The following is a 20,887-nucleotide window of genomic DNA, read 5'->3' as shown; positions in this document are numbered from 1 at the left end:
ATGTAAATGAATTAGTAATTTTGCAGCTTGTTTTGAGAGGTCTGTGAAATTTTCGTGGACGTCCACAATGGGGGGGGGGGGGGTCTTCAAAAGTGAACGCGTGTGGACGGAAGGAAGTGGGTGGGGTCTAATATTCTAAATTTTTGTGGACGTCATAAATGTATGACCCCTTGAAGAATGGAATTACAATCAAACACAAAATGATGATCCACTCAACAAACTGTAATTTTGTTTTTTGACTTAAAATTGTTTTCATTTGATGTTTTTCTTAAATTAAAAAACGTTTTTTTTGTGCACCATAGCATCTTATATATTAAATACATATTCCTTTATTAATTTTTTTCAAATAAAATTTAAACCTTATTTACCTCTAAATTGTCGATAATATGTTATTGCTTGTAATGTAAACAAATAAAAATGAATATAGAAACAAAAGCCTCGTACAGTCGAAGTAGACAATCTGATAGACAGTGAATGATCAAATCAAATTAGAAATAAAATGTGCTGTCTCACCTATCCTACGATATAGACCTACTGAATGTTCTAATTCTACTTTTAACTTTTGATGTGAATGCGAATCATATTAGCCGCCGACTTAATATGTCTATTGAACGTAAAACCGAAGAAAAAAAGCTTATAGCCTTAAATCAAAGCTACCAGCCAATTTGCGTTTCTATTTGCCGTAAATTCGGCCTCCCCTCCCCAATCCTGGTAGCTTGCACATTAAGCTATTCTTTCACCAATTGTGGAACACTAACACGAACACATGTGGAGCTATTCTTTCACCAATTGTGGAACACTAACACGACCACATGTGGAGCTATTCTTTCACCAATTGTGGAACACTAACACGACCACGTGTGGAGCTATTCTTTCGCCAATTGTGGAACACTAACACGACCACATGTGGAGCTATTCTTTCACCAATTGTGTAACACTAACACGAACACATGTGGAGCTATTCTTTCGCCAATTTTGGAACACTAACACGACCACATGTGGAGCTATTCTTTCACCAATTGTGGAACACTAACACGACCTCGTGTGGAGCTATTCTTTCGCCAATTGTGGAACACTAACACCACCACATGTGGAGCTATTCTTTCGCCAATTGTGGAACACTAACACGACCACATGTGGAGCTATTCTTTCACCAATTGTGTAACACTAACACGAACACATGTGGAGCTATTCTTTCACCAATTGTGGAACACTAACACCACCACATGTGGAGCTATTCTTTCACCAATTGTGGAACACTAACACGACCACATGTGGAGCTATTCTTTCGCCAATTGTGGAACACTAACACGAACACATGTGGAGCTATTCTTTCGCCAATTGTGGAACACTAACACCACCACATGTGGAGCTATTCTTTCACCAATTGTGGAACACTAACACGACCACATGTGGAACACGGCCAGGTTTGTGGAGCTTTCTACCTATCACTATTCCGTAACCGTTGTCTTTTTTTGTGCCACACTGTTGATGTAGAAAATAGTTAAATCAGTTTTTAAAGCCTTTTATCCGTTTATTTTCTAAACGTTGACTATCTATAATTCAATACTTCAGTCTAAGATGAGCTTTTTCATTTGGTTCTACCCAGTTAGGCGCTCCCTTGCGGTCGTCGTCCCACCTGCTCTCCCCTAGCTACGCCATTGGGTGGGGAGGAGTTATGTTACAACCAGAAATAGGTACTATATATGACGTGATATTATAGACAGAGGTATATATGGATGCTATAGACAGAGGTATATATTGATGTTATAGACAGAAGTATATATGGATGTTATAGACAGGTATATATGTATGTTATAGACAGATATATGTGGATGTTATAGACAGAGGTATATATGGATGTTATAATCAGAGGTATATAAGGATGTAATAGACAGAGGTATAAAAGGCGTGGTGTTAGAAATTGATCGTTTTATCCAGCTATTGAGCTCCAGCGAGATCAGTTTTTCTAGCACTCGAGAGGAAAGGGGGGGGGGCTTTATTGTTATTTATTGGCATTGATACGTAGGCAAGATAGGAGGAAAAAAAACTTAACTTAAAAAATTGACAGAATACATAAAACATTAGCAAACACGGACACACCTAATTGCACAAGTAATAGTATCCTAGGGTGCGGTTATGGGTCACTGCATTGTTAACTAATTAACTTACAGAATGGGGATTCTCAATATTTTGTGAACACACTAGGGGCGGAACTACCATGCCGCCGGAACCCGCAATGCGGGGGTGGGGGGAGCCCAGCGCGTTTGGGGGCCCAATTCCGACCAAAAAAAAACAATGTATTATCTTTTCATTAATAATATTATTCGTGCACCTTGACAGTGGTTTTGTAAAAAAACAACATGTCTACTATGGTAACTAACACATACTGTTGCGTAGAAAAATATTTAAAATCTACAAAAGCTTGAGTTTTGACAGATAGGCAAACGTTCACACCACTTCCATGACTTACCGCCCTTCTTTAAAATAAGGGTGCCCACAAAGCTAATTTAAATAGTTTTCGAACGTATACATTAAAAAGCAATAGATTATTTTGTTTTTTTTTAAATAAGACCAATTAAAGAATCGTTTAGCTCTAAAAATAAATGTATTGAAAATTAATAATATAAATAAAAAATCATACAAATAAACATAACGCGAGAAACCATTGCGCAATTCAAACTTACATGTTTATATACTCTTGTACGAATATATATATATATATATATATATATATACTATATATATATATATATACTATATATATATATATATACTATATATATACTATATATATATATATATATATATATATATATATATATATATATATATATTTAATATATATATATAAGGGGGCCCACAACATTTTTCGTGGGGGGGGGCCTTTTTTCTAGTTCCGCCACTGAACTATTCTGAACTGAAACTAATCATACTCAGACAGCACTAGGTTATAGTCGTTTGAAGTACGCATGCGCAGATTTGTGGTTTCCGTCCAGCGCTCCAGCTGTTTGTGTATGGTTAGAACAGTATGAGAGCCGTTTCTGTCATTAAAGTTAATTGCATGCAAGGACAAATGATCTCAAGGACAAACACCTCAGGTCGAATTATATTAGGATAAAAGATAGGGACACACTCTATTAGACACTATCCCTGAATGTTAATTAATTATGATACCGTATTAAGGTTATATACCGGAGTCCTGGCCGTTTTGAACGATCGTGTTGAAAACATTTTTTTTTTACTGCTACGGAGGAGATACGTTATAAACTCACACAAAATTCCGTTTGATCATAGCCAGCTGTCAGCTTCATGCATAGAAAACACATAATTATTTCACAACTTTGCTGATTGGTAGCTGTATTCAATTACTTTAAAGATACGCTAAACGATATGTTTGAGACAATTGAAAAACGAATCCTGTCAAGCAGAAGAATCGATGAATTCATTAAACGCTTCCATGCTCTGTACGGAAAATCGGTGATAAAAACCGATGATAAAGAATCTATGCCGCGGTACAACTATAAACAAATAGAAGTTATTTCATTTCACCGACTTTCGAAATTAGTATAGTGTCTCATTTTTTCAGTAGACACATACTTTAATGTCACTTGTGCTATTCTAACAAGCCGAAGACAAATGGATATTCTTATAATTCTGACGGTTATTTTTCAAGGTAAATTTCAATCAGGTGGCGTTACATTGAGATTTTTACATTGAAATGTGCTCAGTTTTCCAAAATGAAATTGTGTCGGATTTTTTCGCATGTAAATTAATTTTTATTTTATCATATTTTGAGAAAAACATGCAATACTTCTTTTTAATAGCTGGTGTGAAAACTTTAATATATCTTAAACGTAAAGATAATTTTAAATCAAAAATTTTTTTCAAATCCTTTAACATAATGAATATTTAGCTATATTGTCCACACATTTAATGCATTTATACTCATGTTTCAGGCCTTAGGTTGGGACACTTGTTTCTAAGTAGCTTGGATAATACGCATCAAAATGTTACACTCTGTATTGTACTGTTTTGTAAGGAGTGCAACATTTGATTATGATTAAACTAATATTTACTTAACATGGTTAAACCTTTTAGAGAAGTTATTTATAAAATCTCTAAAGATCGGTGATTTCAGTTTGCAGTACGTGACCAGTCAATTAAGTCACGTGGGAAATTAGCCACACATTGTCTCGTATTTGCCCCACATAAAGACACCGTTTTCTTTCTCGAGATTAATTATATTTTACTTGCGTTTCACACCTGGAGCTAAATGGTCAGATGCCATAGTGTCTTAAACGTAACAAGAGAAGGGGTGGGGGTGGGGCGAGTAGTGAGGACCGTATCAAGTGACAAGATTTAGGGATGGGGAGTTGGCAAAATATTGCAATACATACTGAAATCCTGTTCAATTATTGATTAATTTTATATTAAATAGTCTTTTAACTACACATTGATATTTCCGGCCAACGGTAGAGAGATGTGACACCACGTCGTAAAACGGTTAACTATACAATACACAAAAATATTTCTCCTAATATCATTATATTTGTCACCCAGAGGGATGTTTAGGGGGGAAGGGGGTGACACTGACTGAAAAATTTGAAATTTTACAAAGGAAAAAGTTTTTCTAGGGTAGACGTAGACGTAGACATGACCGTAGCCGTAACTGTAACTGTAACTGTAACTGTAACCGTAACCGTAACCGTGACCGTGACCATGACCGTGACCGTGACCGTGACCGTGACCGTGACTGTGACCGTGACCGTGACCGTGACCGTGAACGTGAACGTGGCCGTGAACGTGAACGTGAACGTGAACAAGGGCGTGGGCGTGTGTATAGAAGTCTACTTAGCAAACCCACAATGGGTTACAAAAAAATTACTTAAGTGTAGAAATAATCTCCCAACGTCGCTTCATATAAAATTATATTCCTAAAACACTGAACGTGTTAAATTATTTCATTGTCATTTTGTTTTTTACAAATGATCTTGCAGGACAGATGGCGCTTAGTATCAGTAGAACAGAACAATATTCCAGCAAAAACATAAGTGAACTGACGCTACTGCCACTTGATGAAACATACACAACCAAGAGTAACCTTATGTGTGCTGCCAAATGTACTGAGAAGAAAAATGATTGTTATAATTACATGTATGACACGGCAAGCAAAACGTGCAAGCTAGGTGGGTATTGGGAAAAGTTTTCAACTTCCAACTTCCACACGGCTGTCCTTACATCATATTTACTACCACATGGCTATTTTATCTGCAGGCTACTGGCTTCTGCCCGTGTCTGCCCTCAACACGTCCCAACCAGCAAGCACCACCAGACTTTACAGCAAGGGAATGTACTGCAATGTACAAGAGTTGGTGACGCCTGTAGGAAATGGGAGGATGAGTTCGTGTAACACATTTTTGTGTCAGGGAGGTTCGTAGAATTTAAACGTTTAGTCCAATAGTTTGAATGCACTTATTTCTCAGGTAACCTTAAATTTATCTTTCTATATTATCTGGTGTCTCAGATCCGATAAGTTGAGTACCAGTTTAACTCTAAACAAATCAATTTTCTTAGACAAGTCATTCGAGGATTTTTAGACGTTGTGTATATAAAATTCGAATACTTTTATGAAAATAAACAGCAAACAACATAATATATTAATCAACAAAATATCATATGTATATGTTAAATGTCAAAACCTTTTTATTACCTTAAATCATTCAGTTAAACTTCAAGTTTTAAATTGGTATTTTTTTAACCTTTTTTTTCCTTTTTTTTTCTTTTTTTCTTTTACTTTTTTTTTCTGTTGACGACCGAAAAACGACTTCCTTGTGGTTTATATCTTCATCAGTAATTAATATAACGGATACTAACATTAATTTGCTTATATTATCGAATTAAAAGATCTAATGTTGTTGAACCTAGATTAAATAGGAATAACTTATATCGCTATGGCGAAATTGTTTCCAATGATTTTACTCTGCGTAATCATTTTGAAAGACGGACACTCTTATCGCTAAAATAAAATTACGCAAAATATTATTTTCAATTAAATTTTATATTATAATTTAACTTATTTTAACGCCTGGAAACAAAGATTTATATGAAAGGTTTAAGACCTGAATTAGTTCAGTTTAAGTGTTTTATGTTTGATTTTATTAACTAATTAATTGTGTATTTGGCTACTTTTCTTTTTAGTTCAAAATTCTTGTGCATGTATATCACTAACTATTCTCGAATTAGAGGACCTGTCAAGAAATTTTAAAGAATGGTTAGAACCTAACAGAAATAACAAATAGATAAGCTATATCATTTAAGCTATAGAAATAAAACTTTATTATACATTTAGTCTAAAGAGAATTTTTTTTTCGACATGAGTGGGCTATTTAAAACACCACACAGTGCGGAGTTTCGGATCACTCTGATAAATATTTAAATATATAAATATATAAATATATAAAATTGTGTTGAGTTTATTAGTATCTATACAGGTATTTTATTCTTAGTTTTCAAAAGAACTTTTAAGTAGCATTTTATTTTAAATTTCTCAAAGTCTTCAGTTTGATAACTAGTTTTACATCATATTCCCATAAATCAGCATAATCTGAGTCTTTTTTAAGACGCACTTTCAAAACATTTCAATAGCCCGATGCCATTATTTAGTGTTACATCAGAATACTAAATCGTTTAAGGTAGCTCACCCCAGCTTATTAGTTTGTGTATTTTGGGTATTTGCTTGTTAAATTGTTTCTTAGGCAGATTGGTCAATGAACTACACCATTTGTTCATTTTAGGTGAAGTATCCTGGGAAAATATGTGACAACCATTACTTATATCTCAGACATTTTAATCACGTGTCTATAATTCACAGGCTCTGTAAATGTAGGAAACCAGTCGGTTCTTGTAGCCAAGAGACCAAACGTCTACAGAACCTGTAAAGATGTGAAGAACTCCACAAAACCAAGACAACTGGTCCAATTGTCGTCTGGTCTTGTCGTCATGTGTGACACAGTGACAGATGGAGGGGGCTGGACAATTTTTCAACGTCGTGTCACTGGGATCGTCGACTTCTACAGAAACTGGACGGAGTACAAGAACGGCTTTGGAGATTACGGCATTGGTGATTTCTATCTGGGCAATGAATACATTTACTATATTGGTTTAAAATATTCCTATGAGATTCGATTTGATATGTCTTATCAGGGAAACAACTATTACGCCCATTACTCTACATTTAGCTTTGGTTCAGAAAGTCAGGGTTATAAAATGTCTGTTGGTGGCTATTCAGGCACGGCCGGGGACTCACATTCCTACAACAACAACCTGAAGTTCAGTACTTATGATGTAGATAACGATTTAGTCTCGTATAGCTGTGCTACTACTTACCATGGTGCATGGTGGTTCGATAACTGCCATAGGACAAGCCTAAACGGCAGGTGGGGGAGTACTGAACACGGTGTGGGTCTGAACTGGTATGACGTCACTGGGTATACAGCTAGTGTGGACAGCTGCGAAATGAAAATTAGAGCATTAAATTAATTTACAGTTAAACATCAAAAACATAGCTAAACACAATCCAACGTGTCGAAAGTATAACACACATATGCTACAAATACATGCACCATTTTGTTTATCTCATATATTCTACAATCACGTATACTAAAACTAGACGATCACTTCAATTATTTGTTAAATGCAAACACACATTTAAACAGTTTCACAGCAGACGAATCAAGATTGAAAGGTGGTTTGACCGCGATGGTAGTACTTTATGGTATTCTTTGTCCTAGGTGTTTCTTTTTTTTTTTGCATTTGATGATTTATTCAATAAATATTTTATAGTTGTTTAATCTTTGTTAGATATTATGTTTTTTTTTGTGGCAAAAATCCTGTATTAAAACAAGTGTCTCTGAATTATGTATATAAATTTTAGATAAATGAAATTTGTAATTTTTTAGCATTGGTTTGTGTAGGCCTATATCGGGAAGCAAACTTTAGTAACGAGCACAAACAGAATTGTAATCATGGTGGGAAAAAGTTAATTATCAACATGTATTTTGTGCGCGCGGTGTTCTTATACAAAGTTATATGCATAGTACAAAATGACTGCGCGGCAGTAAAAAAAATACTGCTCGGCCGCGCAACTGAACAGCTTCGATTGGACATCTATTGTAATAACTGTCAAAGTTAAAGACTGTGCTAAACCATGGATTGAGGTGAGGGTTAACTCCCTGGGTTAACAGTCAACAAATCCTAAAATTAAATTAATACCTTTAAATCGCACATGACAAGTGGAACCCGCAAATCTTTTCATTTTGTTTTTTATTGCTTTGGTCAAAATAAAATGTTTTAAAACGCCCCACACCCCATCATCAGATGACCCACTTATCACCCTGATACTTTATTTTAATTTGGTCATGGCTAGTTGGTTTTATGCTCGAGAGCCGAACACGAGCTAAAGTTGTGGGAGATAATTATCTTTTAAAGTTTGCAAACTACTGGTCAATTGATTGTCAATATTTTTAGTCATTAACAACAAACGTAATGCACAAATACAACATTAAATAAGCCTACTATTTGTATAATAACTTTAAGTAATGAATATTTTAGTTGTTCATATTTATATTAACTAAAATGCAGAAAAAAATACAAAAGTTATATAACAATACGCTTTTAAATTCACTGAATATGAGACACCAAACCAACTTTCTATAATAAGGGGTCATCCATAAATTACGTCACGCTTTTTTGACGATTTTTAACTCCCACCCTTCCCTCAGTCACACATCGTCACAAAAAGCCAGATCCCCTCCTCTAAACCTCAGCCTACAACCCCCCCCTTTTAATTTGCAGTTGAATTTTTCTCAAAATGCGATACTTTTCCAAAATGTTGTCTGAACTCTGTCAACGTATAGTATTTTAATTAACTACAATTACAGTTTATTAAAACAGCTTTCTAAAACGCGAAATAGCGGCTAAAATTCGTTTTCTAGCATTGCTTTTTATACTGCAAAAGTGTGATGTCACACTATCGAATAACCCCCTCCCCCTCAACACACACACCGTCACAAAAATACGGACCCCCACCCCCCTACGAGTGTGACGTCATTTATGGACGACCCCTAAACATTGATCGCTATTGGAATCTCTTAACTTTTTAGCGACTACTGTTTTTATTGTAGAAAGAAAAAGTCTATTTTTATGTTTGTTCAATTGTTTTTTTAATTTAGTAATCTTTTAGTTACATTTTAATAACTAATTTAATATCTAATTGGAATAAAAATTAAATATTCCTGCATTGTCTTCAAAAACGGATGTATCTGGGAACGTAATGGCTGTATTTAAAAAAACGGTAACAATAGAGTCACAAAATTTGCCACAAACCCATGAACAATCAAACCACCATTGTTAACAAAATAAAAGCGTATGAAAATAAATAAATATATGTAATAAAACCCAACGTAAGAAAGTAATAAGTAGTTTTAAAAATGTGTGTTTAAATTGTAGAAACGATGTGCCAGAATACAAATAGTGCAGTACAATATTACAGAGTATTAAGCATGCAAATTTTTGCAAAAACATCAATTAAAACGGATTGAAAAAAAAAAAAAATTCTTCTATTTGGTTATTATTTCTTAAAATGTTCGATGTTACTCTTTTTTAAAGGTTTACCGTAGCGTGAATGTTTCACAGCTTAAAGAAAGTAATTTTTTGAAATGATAAATCAAATATTTTAATAATAATATGATCTTTTTAAAATTGATGTTTAAAATTGATGTCTTTAATAAGATTATTTTTCTCTACTAGATAATTGTATATTATTTAATGGCCTTATTTTCATTTGTTATTCGTAATAAATGATATTACTTTTGCGCACATCATTTGCATTTAATAATTTTGTTAGTTTGACACTTGAATTCTTTTTTTTTTAAATTCGAAATTCTGTAAAAAAAATGTACATGCTTCAAAGTTTGAGCAGTAGACTTACCTTACAATATTAAGTTGCATTTTCTCCAGTATTTAACAATTTGATCTCTATTCTAAGTCTTTAAATGCATTAAAAATTAAGATTGTACATTACAACGGCAGTTCTCGTGGTCAATGTATCATACATGTAGCTGTATAGCGCCCGACTAGGAAGTAAAGCGATTTTTTTACAGGCATGGTTAAGCGGTGACCGTGGCAATTTTCTAAAACAATTCATAGTATTTCAAACATTTCAGCGTACACAGCGTCCCAGCGCGTTCAATCTTTCAATAAGGAACAATAATTTAGATTGTCTTAGCACATTCACACGGTAAGTTTACACGCAGAAGACTTACGGACATCTTGGAAAAGTTTAACTCCCAATTATTATTAAGGCCTTGTAATAGATGTTACCGAAAATATCAAATCCCTTTTTTACATGATCAGTTAATGTTCGCTTTTCATGTAAATGAATTAGTAATTTTGCAGCATGTTCTGAGAGGCCTATTGAATTTTAGTAGACGCCAACAAAGGGGGGAGTGTTTGTTCGTCGAAAGTGGTCGCGGGTGGACGGGGGGAGGGGGGTATAAAATCCTTAATTTTTTTGGACAACATAAATGGATGACCCCTTGACGAATAGAATAACAATCAAACACAAAATGATGAGCCACTTAACAAACTGTAATTTTTTTTTTACTTAAAATTGTTTTCTTTTGATGTTTTTCTTAAATTAAAAAAAGTTTGTTGTGCACCATAGCATCTTATAAATTAAATACATATAACTGAACGTTCTATTGTGGTTCCTTTATTTTTTTCAAATAAAATTTAAATCTTTTTTACCACTAAATTGTCGATAATTTGTTATTGCTTGTAATGTAAACAAATAAAAATGAATATAGAAACAAAAGCCTCGTACAGTCGCACGCTTCAACTGTCGAAGTGGACAATTTGATGGACAGTGAATGATCAAATCAAATTAGAAATAAAACGTGCTAAATCACCTATAGTATGATATACTGAATGGTCTGATTCTACTCAAAAACTTTGGATCTGAAAGCGAATCATATCAGTCGCCAACTTAATATGTCTAATGAAAGTAAAAGCGAAGAAAAAAAGCAAATCTCCTGAAATCAAAGCTACCATCCAATTTACGTTTCCATTCACCGTAAATTCACCTTCCCCTCCCCAAACTCTTTCTCTTTCTCTCTCTCTCTCTCTCCCTCTCTCTCTCTCTCTTTCTCACACACACACACACATTTCCAGACGGGTAAGCTATTTGGTGTGTTTAAAAAATAAACTATGAATCATCTAATTAGACATCCTGGTAGCTTGAACATTATGCTGACCACATTTGGAGCTGTTCACTGACCAATGCTGGAACACTACAATGACCACATGTAGAACGGTACACTGTCCTCATATCTATATTCTTACAAACGTAAAAACAATTCAAAGTTCGTCAAATCTTAAAATGCCCTGCACTTTCAAAACACGACGATGTCAACAAAACAAATAAGAAACTTTTCTTATGATCTTATTTGTAGAATTTAAAAACAAACTAGGTTTTAATATCTCTCTAGACTTACCCGTCATCCCTTGGATAACTGTGGGTTTCGGGGGTCATCCATAAAAAAACATCACGTCTGTCACTTATCGTCACAAAAAACCAGACCCACACATTCAAAAAGACGTTTTTTTAACACGTTTTTATTAACTCAGCTTCGCGTTTGTTTGTTGTTAAAATTGACAACGAAAATTAGCCCACTTCTGATTGCTCTAGAGATCTGAAATTCGGCATGCAGGCTATTTTCGCCTAACAATTTCAGATGCAATCATAACAACTAGTGATTAGAGACCTAAATTAGCTTTAAATTACGCCCCTAGGACCCTAAAATTGAGGACATGATTTCTCAAAAACGTACTAGTAATAATAATATCCCGCACTTTTATACACATTTTATTAGGCGTTCACTTGGTGTGGGACGGAGTGGTCTAGCGGTAGAGAGCTGGACTGCTAATCCGTTATTCTCGAGTTCGAATCCGAGTTCAAGTCAGTAGACCGTCCCTGAGTCCACCCAACTTTGATGGGTACCTAACTCCTGTTAGGGAAAGTAAAGGCGGCTGGGCATAGTGCTGACCACACTATCTCTTCATATGCCGAGGTCAAAGAAACAAGTGAACTCTACTTCACTTGCCCCATAGACCGTCAGGTTTGAAAGAGAAACTTTTCAGTTGGTGTGCAATTCTTTTTTTTTATTACCACGTTTTTTTAAAAATGTTTTACAGTCTAATGCTTAAGGTGGGTGGAGAATCGACAGTTAATCTGTTCGAGGAGGGATGGACGGTGGGCCAACTACCTAAAAGCATTCAAAAACCTTTTGATCCTTTTTATTTTGATAAAAAATCCTCTAAATTTTTATGTATTTAAAAACACTTTGTCATCAAATGTATGAACAGTCATCACAAGAACCTGCACAGCTCGAGGAAGCACAAAATCTACGAGCAGTCATTGGTAGATCCCCTAGGGTCGGAAGAAAAAATTATTTTCTAGTTTTTAGTCCACAAGAAAAACGTGGTTTTTTAAAAAGTTTTTTTAAGTATTTTATTATCTTTTAAAAGCAGGGGTCTGACCACACTATCCCTTCATATACTGACGTCACAGGTGACCTACTCAACTCTACTTCACCTGTTCAGTGTCCCGCCAAGTCTCAGACAACATGTTTTTATCGTTTAAAAAAACGATTCCGTCCGAGCATGTCTCTGACCACACTATCCCTTCATATGCTGAGGACAAAGAAACAGGTAAACTCTACTTGACCTGCCCTGTGTGCCGCGAGGTCTTGATAGTCAACTTCATCATTCACGTTAAAAAAAACAAAAATTGAAAAAAAAACTACTTTGTCGTGATGTGTCTTGAACCCGTATCACCCGCACAATAGCCATTCCACTATCATCTTAGCTATAGCGGCACTGTCTAACCAATGTAAAATTAGTCCTATAGTGTACTGCAAAGTAAGAAACCAGTTACGCGAGTAGGTCCTAATATTTTTTTATTTAATTAGGAACCTAGATCTATATCCCAAATTAGCCAATTCCATAGCTAAACAAACAAAGATTTATATGAAATAATTAAGGCCTGAAATAGATTCTTGTTTCTAGATGTGGAATTCACATTAAGTCTAGAGCTAGAATTTACGTCAAGTCTAGTGACCTAGATCTAGATTCATAACTTTTTTTTCCCTTCGACAGCTGATCTGTAGATCTAGAGAAATGTATTGTATAATAAAATAAAAAGAACTGCTGAAACATTGATAATAGTGCTGAAACGTAATAAATAGAGCAAACGGACTTATCATTAAAGCTATAGCCGACAGAAAATTAGCTTTAGAACGCTTTAAACATTGGAATTGGAACACAATCTTCGATGCAGGCCGCCATTGTTGATGCAAAAAATAAACAAATCATGTGACGTCACTATTCACTCAAAGTAAAGTCGTTTTTCTAAACTTTTAAAATTAATGTGGTTAATCTACCAATGAATAAATCAATCAATTAATTAACTTCTTTAAATAAATTTGTGATTAACAGTCTGTCTGAAAACAAAAATTGTTCTCGACCTACATACTATTTTACAGCTCTGCACGTAGAGCAGATTCTCTCCAGTAGCCAATCAGACAAACAATAAAACAAACAAATAAATATTCAAACATGTAAACAAACTTGAGTTTTAGTAGTATAAAGATTGTTATGCATCGTTCTCAAATTTTCTGCGTTTATTGCCTAATAGATGTTTGAACCATTGCAAAATCTGGTAGAGGAAAATCAACCATGTAAGTCATCAGATCTTGCTTTGGATAAGTTTGACTGGTAGAGTTTGATTGTGAAAAGTGAAAAATGGGTGGGGACAGAGGCGTAGCGACCCATTCCGACACCCGGGGCTAATTATTAGTTTAACGCCCCCCCCCCTCTCATATTGATATAGATTATAGTTAATCATGCTTCTCGATTTAAAAGGTTTGTGGCGCTTTTTACCTATCACTATTCCGTAACAGGTGTCTTTTTTGTGCCACACTGTTGATGTAGAAAAGAGTTAAATCAGTTTTTAAAGCCTTTTATCCGTTTATTTTCTCAACTGTGTCTATAATTCAATACTTCAGTCTAAAATGACCTTTTTCATTTGGTTCTACACATTTAGGCACTCCCTTGGGCGTCGGCGACTAGGGCGGACGCCCAACCCGCTCTCCCCTAGCTACGCCTTTGAGTGGGGAGGAGTTATGTTACAACCAGAAATAGGTACTATTTATGACGTGATGCTATAGACAGTGGTATATATAGATGTTATAGACAGAGGTATATATGGATGTTATAGATAGAGGTATATATGGATGTAATTGATAGGGATATATAAGGCGTGGTGTTAGAGATTGATCGTTTTTCTGAGCTCCAGCAAGACCAGTTTTTCTAGCACTCGAGGGGAAGGGGGCTTTGGAAGTTCTTTATTGGCATTGATACGTTGGCAAGATAAAAGAAAAATGAAACTTAACTGTAAAAATTGAGACAGAATACATAAAACATTAGCAAATACGGACACACCTAATTGCACAAATAATAGTATCCTGGGGTGCGGTTATGGGTTACTGCATTGCAAACTAATTAACTTACCGAATGGGTTTTCTCAAAATGTTGTAACCACACTATTCTGAACTGAAACTAATCATACTCACCTTGTCACATAGCAAAAGGTTGTAGTTCAGACACCATCCCTGAATGTTAATTATTTTTGATACCGTATTCAGGTTATATACGGGAGTCCTGGTCGTTTTGAACGATCGTGTTAATTTTTTTTTCTGCTACGGAGGAGATACGTTATAAACTCACACAAAAAAATTCAGTTGGATCATAGTAAGCTTCATCCATAGAAAACACATAATTATTTTACAGCTTGGCTGATTAGTAGCTGTATTCAATTACTTTAGAGATACGCTAAACGATATGCTTGAGTCAATTAAAAACGAATCTGGTCAAGTAGAAAAATTAATGAATTTATTAAACGCTTCCGTGCTCTGTCAGGAAAACTAGTCTGCCGAGAATGAACACTCTATGCCGCTTGACAACTTCAAACAAATAGACTTTATTTCATTTCACCGACTTTCGGAATTAATATCGTGTCTCTGGCTTCAGTAAAGACATACTTTAATGTCACTTGTTCTATTGTAACAAGTAGATGGATATTCTTATAATTCTGTTATGTTTCAAGGTAAATTTTTATCTGGTTGCGTTACATTGAGATTTACATTAAAATTTAGTCAGTGGTCCAAAATAAAATCATTTGAGATTTTCAGGCTATTTATAAGGGACATATCTACCTAAATGTTAGAATTTTTAATGTAATACTATTTTGAGAAAAAATGTAATGCTTCTTGTATCTACTAGTGTAAAGATAATTTTAAATGATAACATTTTTTTTCAAATCCTTTAACACAATGAATAGTTAGCTATATTGTCCACACATTTAATGCATTTATACTCATGTTTCAGGCCTTAGGTTGGGACACTTGTTTCTAAGTAGCTTGGATAATACGCATCAAAATGTTACACTCTGTATTGTACTGTTTTGTAAGGAGTGCAACATTTGATTATGATTAAATTAATATTTACCTAATATGTTAAAATCTTTTAGGTGAATGCTATATAAAGTACAAGCCGTCCCGGCCAGACCATGCACTGGTCTCTGTGATAAACCTATCTGAAAAGGACCATTGTCTCAAGAAATTTCATGTTGTTTGAATATCCACACTTCTAAGGCCTTTTCAAAGTCAACAAAGCAAATTTTCTCAAACGCCGCTGGTGGAAACAGTGGCAGTGGAAACGCCAGTGGAGGTATTGACGTTGTGAATTTAACTTCAATGGACCAGACTCATGATGAAGGACGTGATAACTTTACGGAAATTGATCATTCAGATGCGATTTGTTGAGACTAAATGCTTTTTAAAGCCTTTTAATGAAGTAAAAAAAAACACCTACATCGAGGCCTTTTAATTACTAGTATATTTACCTCAATATTATGTTTTTGTAGCGTTTACTTTTCATACATTTGTTAAATCTGCTTTTACATTTTGGATTAAAATTAAATAATATGTAACATTATTAAAACAATTAAAATGTAATGCTTATAGTTACATGATTGGCCTGACTCTAATGTTTCTACTAATAGTAAAAGCAAACAACTCGTTTTTGGTTAAAAATTGCATGCATAATTAGTTAGCATCTTAAAAGCTAATTATTCACGAAGAAGAACTCCTTTACATTTTGTTTTGATGTTTATCTAATATTTACGGCTGATAAAAATTGGCAATAATATATAAAGGTAAAAAAGAAAATTTGAAAACTTTTCACTGCTTATCATTTTATATTGAAACCAAAAGTTGAATAAATCAACAATAACCAGCCGACGGTAACAGGTTATATCAAATATTTTAAAGGTCGTACAAGCCACTGTTACATAATGAGAACTCGGTCAGTTATCTATCAAAGTTTCAACTCCAACAATAAATAAACACAGCTGACAATAATTTCAGTGCACAAACATATCACAGTCGATAACGTTTTAGCTCAAATAGGTGACATGTGTAAAGTGACATACATTAAAGGTCAAAATCAAAATGTTATGTCTCTGATATGCAACCAACTACACTTCTAGACTTGACAGAAAAATTGTTCTGGCAGACTAAAATTAAAATTTATTATTGTATAAACCTGCACAATTTGGTTGAAATTCTTGTGATCACAACTTTGTGATTTGAGATCATTGTATTGATCTAATAATTCTTCTTTCAGTTATGTGCAGGGTGCCATTCAAGTTTTGCTTATTTGTGATTAAAACTTTGAGGTCTGAGATTATTGAAATTTCGTATTTAGTATGCAGGATTATTTTATTTGAGCATTTGAAATTGCAAGTTGAAAGTGCGGTATTATAAAATTAAAAACAAATAGAGTACAAAATGAAACAAATTTTAGATGATGTAATTAATTTAATGTATTCCTGATACGGAAATATTGCTAAATGTTTCTGAGAAGTATAATGCTTTTTTCTTGATAATCTGTAATAAACGTAAAAAAAATTAATTAAGGCTTTACAAAGGAAATGTGTTGCTTAAGTGAACAACTACGCATTGTTGAGTAATTTTTGAGTTGGAAACAAAGTGTGTGAGCAATAAAAAGTAATACACCGTTAAGTCGAGTTAAGTGTATTCATAAATTAAGATTGTAATTTTTGTTCAAAGGGTAAATGTTATAAAATGTGCGAGCAGTGCAATGTATAATATGTAAATAATTAAATAATCAAACAGTACATTGTCTTACTCTGATCTGCCTTCTTTCTACATGTTTTATCTTTGTTCTCTTTTCTCATTTTCCTTAAGGAGCCAAGTGAATAAAAAACCTTAAAAAAGGAAACAAATTGTTTTAAATATATTTTTAAAATTCAATAAAATGATAATAAAATTTCTGTTTTGGAAACGCTAAATGAAGCTGTTTCATTTCTTTTTATTTTCCCAATTATTTAAGATACGTAACTGACTAGGAAATAATAGTGCTGTAATGGCTTGGAGTATCATTCTATTGCTTTACCTTTTACCTAAGTAATATTTATTTTAGCTTTTTTTACGTTTTATTTTTAAATAATAAAAAAAAAGAAAATATTTATTGTTACAGACGCTAAGACACTGCTAAATGTTACGTCATCCTTAGCCAGCCTGACTTCATTTTGTACGACTTGAGATCGACTCCTCATCTGAAATACGCAATTATAAAATTAGTAAGTTACACATTGCGTTTTGTAATTTACAACAAAAAAATATATTAAACATGTTTACATAAAATTTGCAGCATTTATCATATGAAAGTCATACAACGAGAATGCTCCTAGTTTATACACAAGCTATCGTATGTTATATGGGTATTTACAACCAAGACATATGTTAGCTGTTACTTCAATGTCGTACTTCCTTAACACATTTCTCTTTTTTTGCTGCTGTTTTGTCGTTTCTCTTTTTCTTTGGTGAGCCAAGGTTGTGGGAAACCTGAAGTTATTTAAAACTAATTTATCTCAAATTTTAAACCTGGGAAATGTTAGTGAAAGAAATAGCGAGAATAAATAAAACTTTCAAAAAATTTCCTTTTGTGTTACATATTGTCTTTCTAAAACCTATCAAAATTTAAATCTTTTATCAGACATGGTAATTTAGAGAGAATGATTACAATTGTTTTAATAATCAATACAAATAATAGTTTATACGACAGATTGTAGTTATATATATATATATATAGATATATATATATAATATATATATATATAATATATATATATATATATATATATATATATATATTATATGTAGTATAATATATATATATATATATATATATCTATATATATATATATATATATATATATATATATATATATATATATATATATATGTATATATATGTATTTATATATATATTATATATATATTATAATATATATATATTATTATATAATATATATATATATATATATATATATATATTATATATATATATATATATATGAAGCAATATTAAAACAACAAATACATTGGAAATTTTTAAAAGAAATCAACTTACATTAGAATAAAACACTGATAGAACAACCTTAAAACACACAACATTTTTCATAATTCCCTCAAATTTATTGTTTAAATTAATCAATAACAAATAAGCACATAAAAATAGAGTTTCTTTAGACTTTTGTTAGGATATTTCTCTTTTACATCCAAAGCATCTCTAAAAAAAAAAGATAAAATAAATCCTCATTGGTTTTGTGTATTATTCTAATTACTTAAAAGCAATATACCGATTTTTAATCTTATTTTAATTTTTTTTATTATATTTGAATCCTTATCTCTGTTTAATGTTATTTCCGTGTCGTGGTAAAAAAAAAAGCCAACATTTTTTAAAATTTCGTTTTTTTTTTTAAAGTTCGAAAGCAGAAAAGTTAAAGACTTAAATTTAGTCTTATACACACTTGAGAAGGGTTTCTACGAATACTGAAATGTGAACAAATGCGGACAGTGTCCGCAACATTTCAGTTTATATCTCAAACATTTACATCAGCATGAGTGCTGTTTGTTGAATATATTAACTTAATTACATCACCACGTCGTTAAAATGTTATATATAATAATTTTATGCCTCTTGTGTAAATGAGCAATTATTTATCTCATTTTTCCTGTTCAGCGAGATGACGGTGGATCTACAAGTTAAAAGGTTGATTGACAGTATCGTAAAAAACCTTGGTTGTGTTGTGAGTTATCTATTCACAATACAAAACACTACATTGTCATGGAGCGGATCACGTTATCTAAGAAAGTCACGTGGTAATAACATGCAGGATGTGACGATTAGAATTCGGTCAAATATGTATGTTTAATATCTAATGATAGAGGATCAACATAATATGGCAGTTGGGGAAAAGGACCAAAAGGATAAGCATACCACAGTGAACAAATGGGCCTATATTAAAGTTGTGGGGGGGGGGCTGGTTGAAGGGGAAAGGGGTGAATAAAATGAACGAATATTTAACACCACACCATGGTATTCGAACTCGCAACTGACAGGATAATTATATTTCTCTCCACACAGCTACGACATCACAAGTCAATCAGACTAAAGGTACTGTCTGGCATTAGTTAAGGTTGTAGTGTACTCGCCCACTGCCTACTCCACGCGTCATTGATACATGTATTTGAAATGAACTAAACACTGTATACGTTTATAATTCAAACACTTTCAAGGCTTACCCCTATTCGTCATTTGTTCCATTCGCTTTTCTATTCATGCTTTCTCTTTCGCCAAGCGTTTCCATGGATCCATACCGATAGAATCACTTGAATCTAAAAGCTTGGAAATAATATTATCGTTTTTTTTAAGATTGTTGCACATATAAAAAGACAAGACCCTAATTTTGTATTATAAATCAGCAGAGTGATATATTGTTATATCTGTTGTGGTTTCATAGTTTAGCAATACTTTCAACAATTTATATATATATATATATATATATGTATGTATATATATATATATATATATATATATATATATATATATATATATATATATATATATTATACAATATATAATGTTTTTGTAAGTCTTGAACCATAACGAATTCAAGGCATGAACTTTGAAAAAAAAAAACTATATACGAGAATGAATTAGCCATTGAATATCTAGTCTAGCAATGGAAAAAAATAAACTGACCAAGTAACACGGTACAAAGGTTGATGTCTAGCAAGGGTATGTCTTACCAGGACAAACCTTTTCCTTAATGTATCCTTCTCTTGCCTGACGTCGTCCGTCCGTAACTTTGTTAAAGACGGCAATGAGTCGGGAACGTTTGGAACCTTAAAAATTAAATGTAAATAATAAGTTAGCTTAGAATATGTTAGACGTAGAAAACAATGTAAGAATCTCTTGATTTGGGTGTAGTTTGGGGACCAATATTAGCAATACACTTATAAACTGCTGGTGTTGTTTTGGGGGCTTTTAAAAATATGTTAATATTTTTAAAAATTCAAACTTACAGCTGCAGTAAAAGCAAGGGCAAGCACTGCCATAAGACAAATCGTTCGCTTCATTGGTTCCTACAATGTTATATAACAAATGCATAGAGTGTTTTTTTTTTAATTTATCAGGACACTTTTTGTTGTTAATAGAGTCAAAATGTAACAACTAGCATTTTATGATAATGTGACGATAATTTTTGTTTTAAAAGCAACGCCAAACCTTGGTTTATTTGGTGTCCTTACATACTTTCAAAGGAAAAATTATTTTGAAAACTTGTATGGTATCTAAGTTTTTATTTTTTTTACATAATACCGTATCAACATTAAGT

General features: G+C 33.1%; 1 protein-coding gene and 1 long non-coding RNA gene across 2 annotated transcripts; one reads left to right on the top strand and one right to left on the bottom strand.

Annotated features, from left to right (window-relative positions):
* Positions 1-5,258: 5,258 nt before the first annotated feature.
* On the top strand, positions 5,259-7,542 carry LOC131944784 (ficolin-1-like). The gene is made up of 2 exons (XM_059305599.1): positions 5,259-5,433; positions 6,875-7,542. Exons 1-2 carry the CDS (start codon positions 5,259-5,261, stop codon positions 7,540-7,542), a joined length of 843 nt encoding a protein of 280 aa, XP_059161582.1.
* A 9,789-nt stretch (positions 7,543-17,331) lies between these two features.
* Positions 17,332-19,058, bottom strand: LOC131944769 (uncharacterized). Its single transcript, XR_009387074.1, has 5 exons — positions 19,019-19,058; positions 18,619-18,777; positions 17,973-18,050; positions 17,685-17,761; positions 17,332-17,410 (listed from the first exon to the last, which is right to left on the bottom strand). It is a non-coding gene; the product is annotated as an uncharacterized LOC131944769 (long non-coding RNA).
* Positions 19,059-20,887: the final 1,829 nt, after the last annotated feature.

The sequence above is a fragment of the Physella acuta genome, unplaced genomic scaffold (genome assembly GCF_028476545.2).
Source record: "Physella acuta isolate Inbredline_101_S28 unplaced genomic scaffold, ASM2847654v3 ptg000508l, whole genome shotgun sequence".
In the NCBI taxonomy this organism is placed as follows: domain Eukaryota; kingdom Metazoa; phylum Mollusca; class Gastropoda; family Physidae; genus Physella; species Physella acuta.
The sequence above is the reverse complement of the archived record's forward strand: the minus strand, read 5'-3'. Positions and strand labels throughout refer to the sequence as shown.